The sequence below is a fragment of the Aegilops tauschii genome, chromosome 2 (assembly GCF_002575655.3).
Source record: "Aegilops tauschii subsp. strangulata cultivar AL8/78 chromosome 2, Aet v6.0, whole genome shotgun sequence".
NCBI lineage: Eukaryota > Viridiplantae > Streptophyta > Magnoliopsida > Poales > Poaceae > Aegilops > Aegilops tauschii.
This window is the reverse complement of record NC_053036.3, coordinates 383,527,475-383,538,314: the sequence shown is the minus strand read 5'-3', so window position 1 is coordinate 383,538,314 and position 10,840 is coordinate 383,527,475. Positions and strand designations below refer to the sequence as shown.

The 10,840-nt window shown below is 44.5% G+C and overlaps 1 protein-coding gene across 1 annotated transcript; it reads right to left on the bottom strand.

Annotated features, from left to right (window-relative positions):
• Nucleotides 1–8,995: 8,995 nt before the first annotated feature.
• LOC109781569 (RING-H2 finger protein ATL72) lies at nt 8,996–10,120 on the bottom strand. The gene has a single exon (XM_020340160.3). The coding sequence runs from the start codon at nt 9,802–9,804 to the stop codon at nt 9,208–9,210; it is 597 nt and encodes a 198-aa protein (XP_020195749.1). The 5' UTR covers nt 9,805–10,120; the 3' UTR covers nt 8,996–9,207.
• Between the last annotated feature and the right edge of the window lie 720 nt (nt 10,121–10,840).

Below are 10,840 nucleotides of genomic sequence, written 5' to 3'. Positions count from 1 at the left end.
GTGTTCACGTGTAATCCAGTCGTCAGATTGCTCTGGGTGTTTGGAGTGTAGAATATTCTTATGTTCATTGATATACGAGGCCACCAAGGTAGAATTCTGTAGAACTGTGTAGTGTGCTTGCGCCCAAGAATGCACGTCCCTACATATTATTGAATCCTCTCCTAGCATGCCTTTTCCAGTCTCTCTCCCCTCATACCGTGCTACTTCTTGAGCTTGCGTTGGTTTTTCCCTTGAAGAGGAAAGAGTGATGCAGCAAAGTAGAGATAAGTATTTCCCTCGGTTTGAGAACCAAGGTATCAATCCAGTAGGAGAAGAATGCACAAATCACCAATACCTGCACAAACAATCAAACACTTGCACCCAACGCGATAAAGGGGTTGTCAATCCCTTCACGGTCACTTGCAAAGGTGAGATCTGATAGAGATAGATAAAACAAAACAAAAGATAAAATATTTTTGGGTTTTTTGTTGTATAGATCTAAAAGTAAAGATTGCAAATAGTAGATCGGAAACTAATATGATGGAAAATAGACCCGGGGGCCATAGGTTTCACTAGAGGCTTCTCTCTTGAAGGCAAATAATACGGTGGGTGAACAAATTACGGTCGAGCAATTGATAGAAAAGCGTAAAGTTATGACGATATCCAAGGCAGTGATTATGTAATATAGGCATCACGTCTGTGTCAAGTAGACTAACTCATGCCTGCATCTACCACTATTACTCCACGCATCGACCGACTCCTGCCTGCATCTAGAGTATTAAGTTCATGAAGAACAGAGTAACGCTTTAAGTAAGATGACATGATGTAGAGGAATAAACTCAAGTAATATGATGTAAACCCCATCTTTTTATCCTCGATGGCAACAATACAATATGTGCCTCGCTGCCCCTACTGTCACTAGGAGAGGACACCGCAAGATTGAACCCAAAGCTAAGCACTTCTCCCATTGCAAGAAAAACCAATCTAGTTGGACAAACTAAACCGATAGTTCGAAGAGAATTACAAAGATACCAAATCATGCATATAAGAATTCAGAGAAGATTCAAATAATATTCATAGATAAGCTGATCATGAATCCACAATTCATCGAATCTCGACAAACACACCACAAAATAAGATTGCATCGGATAGATCTCCAAGAACATCAAGGAGAACATGGTATTGAGAATCAAAGAGAGAAAAGAAGCCATCTAGCTACTAGCTATGGACCCGTAGGTCTGAGCTAAACTACTCATGCTTCATCGAAAGGGTAATAGAGTTGATGTAGATGCCCTCCGTGATCGAATCCCCCTCCGGCAGGATGCCGGAAAAGGCCCCAAGATGGGATCTCACGGGAACAGAAGGTTGCGGCGGTGGAAAAGTGTTTTCGTGGATGCTTCGGGTGGTTTGGGAATATATATGAATATATAGGAGGCAGAGCTAGGTCAGGGGATCACCGAGGGGCCCACGAGGTAGGGGGCGCACCCTACCCCCCTAGGGGCGCCCTCCACCCTTGTGGCCGCCTCGTGGTCTTCTGACTTGATCTCCAAGTCTCCTGGGTGTCTTCTGGTCCAAGAAAAATCATCACTAAGGTTTTATTCCGTTTGGTATTCCTTTTTCGCGAAGCTAAAAAGCAAGGAAAAATAGAAACTGGCACTGGGCTCTAGGTCAATAGGTTAGTCCCAAAAATAATATAAAATAGCATATTAATGCATATGAAACATCCAAAACAGATAATATAATAGCATGGAACAATAAAAAAGTATAGATACGTTGGAGACGTATCATACCATGATTGAGGGACACTAATCGGCTTAAGGCCAGGAATAAAGTCAACACAAAACCCAATGACCTCATTTGTTTGATGGCCCATGGAGATGCTTCCTTCTAGCCTAGCATGGTTACGAACATATTTTTTAAGACTCCCATGAACCTCTCAAAGGGGAACATATTGTGTAGAAATACAGGACCCAGAATGGCAATCTCGTCGACTAGGTGAACTAGGACGTGCGTCATAATATTGAAGAAGGATGGTGGGAACACCAAATCGAAATTGACAAGACATTGGACCAAATCATTCTGTAACCTTGGTATGATTTCTGGATCGATAACTTTCTGAGAAATTGCATTGAGGAATGCACATAGCTTCACAATGGATAATCAAACATTTTATGGTAGAAGCCCCCATAATGCAACCGGAAGCAGTTGCGTCATAATCACGTGGCAGTCATGAGACTTTAGGTTCTGGAATTTTTTCTTTGCCATATTTATTATTCCCTATATATTCGACGAGAAGCCAGACGGGACCTTGATACCGAGCAGGCATTCAAAGAAGATTTCCTTCTCTGCTTTGGTAAGAGCGTAGCTGGCAGGACCTGGATACTGCTTTGGATGCATGCCGTCTTTTTCGTTCACACGTTGCTGGTCCTCACGTGCCTCCGGTGTATCTTTTGTCTTCCCGTACATGCCAAAGAAGCCTAGTAGGTTCACGCAAACATTCTTCGTCACATGCATCGCGTCGATTGCAGAGCGGACCTCTAGGTCCTTCCAATAGGGTAGGTCCCAAAATATAGATTTATTCTTCCACATGGGTGCGCGTCCCTCAGCGTCATTCGGAACAGATTGTCCGCCAGGACCCTTTCCAAAGATTACTTGTAAATCCTTAACCATATCAAGTATATCAGCACCAGTACGAAGGATAAGCTTCTTCTGGTGATCTGCCTCACCTTTGAAATGCTTGCCTTTCTTCCTTAAGGTATTCTTGGTTGGAAGAAATCGACGATGTCCCAGGTACACATTCTTCCTGCATTTGTCTAAATATATACTTTCTGTCTCATCTAAACAGTGCGTGCATGCATTGTATCCCTTGTTTGTCTGTCTTGAAAGGTTTCTAAGAGCAGGCCAATCATTGATTGTTACAAACAGCAACGTTCGTAGGTCAAATTCCTGCTGTTTGTGCTCATCCCACACACGTACACCTTTTTTATCCCACAGCTGTAAAAGTTCTTCAACTAATGACCTTAGGTGCACATCAATGTCGTTGCCAGGTTGCTTAGGGCCTTGGATGAGCACTTGCATCATAATGAACTTCCGCTTCATGCACAACCAAGGAGGAAGGTTATAGATACATACAGTCATGGGCCAGGTGCTATGATCGCTGATCTACTCCCCAAAAGTATTAATGCCATCTGCACTTAAACCAAACCATACGTTCCTTGCGTCATCTGCAAAGTCTCGCCACTTTCTCTCGATTTTTCTCCACTGCAACCTGTCAGCGGGTACTCTCAACTTCTCGTCTTCATTATGGTCTTCTTTGTGCAATCGCGACAAGTTGGCATGCTCTTTGTTTCTGAACAGACGTTTCAACCATGGTATTATAGGAGCATACCACATCACCTTGGCAGGAACCCTCTTCCTGGGGCACTCGCCCTCAACATCACTAGGGTCATCTCGTCTGATCTTATACCGCAATGCACCGCAGACTGGGCATGCGTTCAAATTCTTGTACTCACCACGGTAGAGGATGCAGTCGTTAGGGCATGCATGTATCTTCTGCACCTCCAATCCTAGAGGGCAAAGAGCCTTCTTTGCTTCGTACGTACTGTCAGGCAATTCGTTATCCTTTGGAAGCTTCTTCTTCACTATTTTCAGTAGCTTCCAAATCCCTTGTCAGATACACCATTCTCTGCCTTCCATTGCAGTAATTCCAGTGCGGTACTAAGCTTTGTGTTGCCATCTTCGCAATTTGGGTACAACCCTTTTTTTGATCCTCTAACATGCGATCGAACTTCAACTTCTCCCTTTCACTTTGGCATTCTCTCTGTGCATTAACAATGACCCGACGAAGATCATCATCGGGCACATCATCTGGTTCCTCTTGATCTTCAGCTTCCCCCATTGCAGTATCACGGTATTCAGGGGGATAGTTGTCATCATCCTCTTCTTCTTTGTTGTCTTCCATCATAACTCCTATTTCTCCGTGCTTGGTCCAAACATTATAGTGTGGCATGAAACCCTTCTCAAGCAGGTGTAAGCGAAGGGTTCTCGAGTCAGAGTAAGCCTTCGTATTCCCACAGATAGTACATGGATAATACATAAAACCATTCTGCTTGGTTGCCTCAGCCACATCGAGAAAAATATGCAGGCCCGTAATGTACTCGGAGGTGCGTCGGTCACCGTACATCCATTGCCGGTTCATCTACATGCATTATATAATTAAGTGTATCAAAAACCATTACAGAACATCATGAATAGAGAAATGACCAAATTAATACAAGTTCATCATCACATTAAAACCAAACTACAGTAGTGATCAAATGTTATTACTGAAAAAAATAAATACATAAAGTTCATACATAGTTCTCATAGAACAACATACAACTCTCTAGAGCATCTAATTAAAACATACATTGAAACTAACATACAACTATGTAAACATTTCAATGCAACAACAAATGCGATCAAAATCGCAACTAAGGTAACAATTGATCCAACAGCATAATGACACCAAACCTCATTATCAATGGCATATTTTCTACTCTTTCTAATCTTCAAGCGCATTGCATCCATCTGGATCTTGTGATCATCGACGACATCGGCAACATGCAACTCCAATTTCATCTTCTCCTCTTCAATTCTTTTCAATTTTTCTTTCAAATAATTGTTTTCTTTTCCAACCAAATTTAACCTCTCGACAGGAGGGTCGGTTGGAATTTTCGGTTCACATACCTCCTAGATAAAGAGATCTATGTCACGTTGGTCGGCATAATTGTCATAAACACTAAATGAAACAAATAGTTATAAAAGACAATATACCACATCCGAATCATAGACCGGACGAGAGCCGACGAGGGCGGATACCAAAACCATGGCATATAATAACAAACAATAATAAAATTAAGAAAATTATACAAGTAGCTATCTAAATAATACAAGAATTTTTTCTTTTAAAAATAAGATAAGAACAAGAGGCTCACCACAGTGGCGGCGACGAGATCACCGCGGGCGATCGACGGCAGTGAGGACGGAGACGGGGACGGGACGACATCCTACACATGTGCAGACTCTAAGAAGTTAATTTGAGCTCAAATTATGCATCTAAATCAAACGATCTCCCACATACACTCCTCCACTAAAACCCACAAACCACTCTACTTCTAGAGCATTTGAAATGAGCTAAACTAGCGGTGAGAGATGAAAGGATGAAGTTTTCTAACCTTTTAGAACACTTGTGTAGCTGGTGCACCACCAAACCTAGACAAATCTTGGGGAAAATGTAGCTTGGAGGAAGAACAAAGGAGGAAGCTTAAGTGAGGCTCAGGCATTTCATCGAACACCTCATGTGCATATATAGGCACAAAACAGAGTAGCCCACACCTCCCACCCTTCCACGGCCAAAACACAGAGGACATGGGGAAGCGTGGATATATATAGGCAAAACGTTAGTCCCGGTTTGTGTCCAAAACTGGGACTAGAGGCCTACCCTTTAGTCCCGGTTCCAGACACAAACCGGGACTAAAGGGCAGCAACACCTTTAGTCCTGGTTTGTGTCTCGAACCGGGACTAAAGGTCCCAGTTGAACCGGGATTGATGCCTGCCGAGGTACGGCCGGCGTCCTAGCCTCTAAAACCGGGACTAATGCTGCCATTAGTCCTGATTCGTAACACGACCGGGACTAATGCTTTTATCTGGCCAGGACAAAAGCCTTGTTTTCTACTAGTGAAAATTCCTCCTCCTTAAAGGGCTCGCCGAGGCTAGCCAAGTTCACCACACACGAATCTAGGAAATCAAGGTTCAGTCAGAACTCATGTTGCTAAATCCTACGATAAGTGAGTTAAAGTGCTTGAAGGGAGCCTTGGCCATGGACGCCTGGTCAAAGACTGCCACGCCATTAACCACTATATCGTGGATCGCCTTCTTCTGCTTCTGATAGGAGGTGTGTTGTTGGAAGAATGTTGTGCTGGCATCGCCCACACCCAATCACACAATCTTCAACCATCGACGAGCCATGGTGCGCTCAATTGAAGCGAGCCCAAGGTAGGCATGCTTAAGGCTAGCACACAACTGATGCTCGAGCTCTGAAAATTGTCACATCTCCATGGCCACGTCTAATGGAATCATGGACTCATGGGCGAGCATGAGCTATAGCCACACAACCCACCCCCATGTCGCTCTAGCTCATCAGATAGTGGGTTGCTCTCTTGAGCTGAGTACAAGCCAATGGAAGGGGTCAGCCTCGTAAGTTGCGACAACCCAACTCACCCTAACCTTCTTCATAAATCCACCCTCCTGGACCCAAAACCTCTCAAACTAGAAACATTGCGGACAAGGGGGGTGCGTGATGTGCAATCAGGAGTAAGGGGCAATGGTCGGAGATGGCAGTGAGAGATAATGGAGCAAACAACTATATGCAGCTTCTCCCAGTTCACCGTGCGGAACACACTATCAAGGTTGACCAACATGGGAGCGCCACCCTTATTAGATCATGTTTAGCAAAGACCGTAGAGGTGTAGCTCTTCGATCTCACAATCATTGAGGAAGCATCGTAATCTCCCCATCATGTGGCGGTGCGGGTTGTCCTTGCTCTTGTCCTCGTCATGGTAGATCATATTATAGTCACCGCAGATGACACAGGGGCCTGGTCAGACAACTCTTACCTCTAGCATCACGTAGAGGAAAGTGAATTTGTTTGCATCCTCCTGTCGTGCGTGTATTCAAGTCAACCAATGTCCCGAGGGAAGGGAAGACCAGAGTCGTAACACAATTGTCCGATAAGCAAACGTTGCTCAACCAAACCGTGTGACTCGTCCAAACCACAAGGATACCACCCCTCATGTCGACAACTGGCAAGCAGAAATAACCATCAAATCTACACGTAAGCTTCCATAACCAAATCCGATGATACATCGGATAACTTAGTCTCTTGGAGACACATGATAGTCATGCCCATCGCTGCCGCAACTCCGAACACCTATGCGGCGGGGTCGATAGTTTTGCCCCGACACGTCCACACTACCATCTTAAAGGCGTCGACTTGCGCCTTCTCGGTGCCTTTTTCTAATTACAAAATGAAGCACATTTTGATGCACGTTGAAAAAAAAGGTTTCGCCCAACAAAAATTCACCGTTTTTGTCATAAGAAATAATGCTTCTTTTGTTAAAATTGGAATGAAGTTTTCTTTTGTATTGATATAACCAAGAGAAAAAACATAGCAAGAAGGACAGAAAACCTGCCGAGACACGGTTAAAGCAAAGAACTACTATCAGGAACTATTACCCATTATTGCACACCAATAATTCAACGAGACCCTTTACCCATTATTGTCATCAATAACATGAACCTTAGCACTACAAATCCTGTGAATGGGGCCTTTAGAAGAATAGTACAACTTCCCTCCGAAAAGAAGAATGGCAGGAAACAATCACTACATTCTTCATAACACTGTTGCAACATTCTCATAATCATTGTGACATTTAAGTGCCTGGTCTAACGGAACCGCATAAGCTGTAGAAAGATCTCAGCTTTCCATTGAGTGGGCATCCAGGCGGTTTTCGTTTTCAGTGAGCACAACCCAATGTTCCTCTAAACCACAGCTAGTAAGTTAGAGCAGAAGAAAGATAGTTAAGCAGTAGCAATGCGACACATGACATTGGCCCATCACCTCGTGATCCCATGTAGACGAGCAGCAGATGACACATATAGCCGAAGTGGCCATGCCTATAGCCGCGGGTGTGGACCCAGTCGCCAATTATGGGGGCATAACACTGATCACTAAGGCTTAGCTACGAAGGAAAAAAAATCAATACTCCCTAAAGGACATTTTGATGCATGTTGAAAAAAAAAAAGTTTCGCCCAATAAAAAATCACCGTTTTTGTCATAAGAAATGCTTCTTTTGTTAAAATTGGAATGAAGTTTCCTTTGTATTGATATAACCAAGGGAAAAAATAATAAAGCTTTTAACCAGAAGGATAGAAAACCTGCAGAGACACGGTTAATGCGAAGAACTACTAGCAGGAACTATTACCCATTATTGCACACCAATAATTCAACGAGACCCTTTACCCATTATTGCAATTAATACTCCCTCCATTCCATGTTGTAGTGTGTTCATGCTTTTCGATATTCAACTTTGACCATAAATAAAATCAATAATACATAAATTATTTTACTGAAAAATTATACCTTTAAAAACTTCTTTCGAATACGAATTCAAAGGTATCTGTCATGCTTCCATCGCAGCCATTCTTGTTGGTTAAATTTATTATCAAAATTAAATCTCAAAAAGCGTGAACGCACTACATTATGGAATGAAAGGAATAACATGAACTCCACTTGGTAGTACAAATCCTGTGAATGGGGCCTTTAGAAGAATAGTACAACTTTCCTCAGAAAAGAAGAATGGTACAGGAAACAATCACTACATTCTTCGTAACACTGTGACAACATTCTCATAATCATTGTGGCATTGAAGTGCCCGGTCCAACGGAGCCGCACAAGCTGCAGAAAGATCTCAGCTTTTCCATCGAGTGGGCATCCAGGCGATTTTCGTTTTCAGTGAGCAGAACCCAATGTTCTGTAAACCACAGTTCTGACTGAAATTCGCCAGCCTTAGTTAGAGGAATAGAAGAAAGAATAGTTAAGCAATAGCAATGCGACACATGACATTGGCCCATCACTTCGTGATCCCATGTAGATGAGCAGCAGATGACACATGACCATGCCTATAGCCGGGTGTGGACCCAGCCGTCAATTATGGGGCCATAACACTGATCACTAAGGCTTAGCTACGAAGTAGTAGTAGTAGTAGACTACAAGGCCCTGATCTCTTGGTAATGGCTCGAGAATATGCTGCCTCCACTGAAAACTTGAACCTTAGCAACCGCTCGAAAGGTTGACCTCCAAATCCAATCACAGTCATAATGCTGGACCGGTGGTGCGGCACTGCCATATGATTAGACCTGCAATCTTCTCCTTCTCTTCTTTTTTCCTTTTCAACAAAGTGGCATTCGAATGTGATTCGCAGAAACTCATCGCAATAATTGACATCAACACATGAGCTGCTGAAACACGGAGGAAATGTACAATTTCTTCCACTACTAGCTAGGGACTACACATTGTGCAGGAGTAAGAGGGCTACAAGCCAGTTTTTGGCAACAACACCGAGTGAACACAACCTTCTGTTGCTTTACACCCCGCTCCGTCATCTTTCATGCAACAACTGGAAGCAACTAAAAATCATACGTGGTGATCAAACCTTCAGGCCTGAGCGGCACAAGCACAGAGTGGACACGCGCCGGGTCGACCTGGCTGGCCTCGGAGCACCCACACGCCTTGTGCGGCTCGGCGAACAAGGACTGGCGGCACGTCGGGCAGGTGGCGCGCGCGAGGAGCCACCGGTCAATGCATCTGACGTGGAAGCCATGGTTGCACTTGGGGAGGACCTTGACGTGCTCCCCGGCCTCGAAGTCCGAGAGGCAGATGGTGCACATCGGGCAGGCGGTGTTGAGCTTCAGCCCCGCGGAGTAGACCATGATCGGCATGGCCCGGACGGCCTTCCTCCTCAGCCCGCCCTTGGCCAGCCGCGCCACCCGACTGGGCTCCGCGTCCGCCGCCGCCGCCCGGCTCGAGCACCGGAGCGCGCACCGGACGATCGAGTTGAGCCCCAGCGCGCATATGAGCGCGCAGAGGAGGACGGCGAGGATCATCACCACGTTCGCGTCGAAGTTGCTTCCCGGAGCGCCGCCGTCGGTCACCGGCTGGCTTGGTCCGGAGGGCTGCCCCCCAGAGAATGAAGGAGTGTGAAGCAGTGTCCTTCTTGAGTACATGTTCACTCTTGGTAATCTTTCTTCAGAATCCTGCAAGTAACTGCAACGAACGTGGATCGATCTAGCTTCGTACTAGGTCTTTCTGTATTGCTGCTATGTTGATTTGGCCCAGGTAGAATCATAAGCCGGGGTTATGCTCAGGTATTTATAGGCTCGTGATAAGGTTTAAGGCTTCAACAATATGGCGTGAATTATTTTATTTGGTAGGGCAGGCTGACCTTTTTATCCTTACCAGCCAATAGAAACAAATGCTACCTGGCGAATGGCACAATTGGAAATTCTTTGCTTGTGGCAAGTGGGCTGCATCTGATCTCGGTGCGTTTTCTGAGAATCAGAGGGGCCATACGGAGCACCATGTCTTGTCTGCCTAATAATTCTGCATATGGAAGCAAGGAGATCGGAACTGTATAAAATGGAATGAGACCTTGTCTTGTTCGATTTCAAAATACAATACCGAGGTATTTGCTCTAGTTGCATCCTTTCAAACCAGCTCTAAGGTCATCCTGGGTGGTTTTGAACATTCTGATCGTAACGAGATCTATATATTTGACCTTTACGAGTGAGTTCATGAGACCCTCTGGATTAACTGCATAATTTTATTAACTATGCCACAGAGAGAACAACAAATTTTTACTGACATGCCATTCCTGCAAGTTTACGGAAACACCACTCATAACTGCAGGAAAGTGCACTCTGGATATGTTATTGAAATGTTATTAGCCCGACGGATCGTGAAACCGCCCCGCAAATATTTTGGCATGGACAGATAGATCCAAGGACAATCAACTGCAACTTGGTATAGATTTGTTTATATAGCTGTTGCAACTTGAAATTAACTATACAGCAACAGAAGCGATAAGGACTGCAGCGAATACTAAGAGAGGAACAGAAAAGGAGGATCATTATTCCCCATTGTTCCACTTTGAGTGCATCAGAATCAGCCATACAGCACAGCAAACCGGAGGGTGATTTGTCAAATAAGAGCTACCTGGGTCATCAGCAGCAGTCCTAGTGGCTAAAGCACCTGTTAGATGAC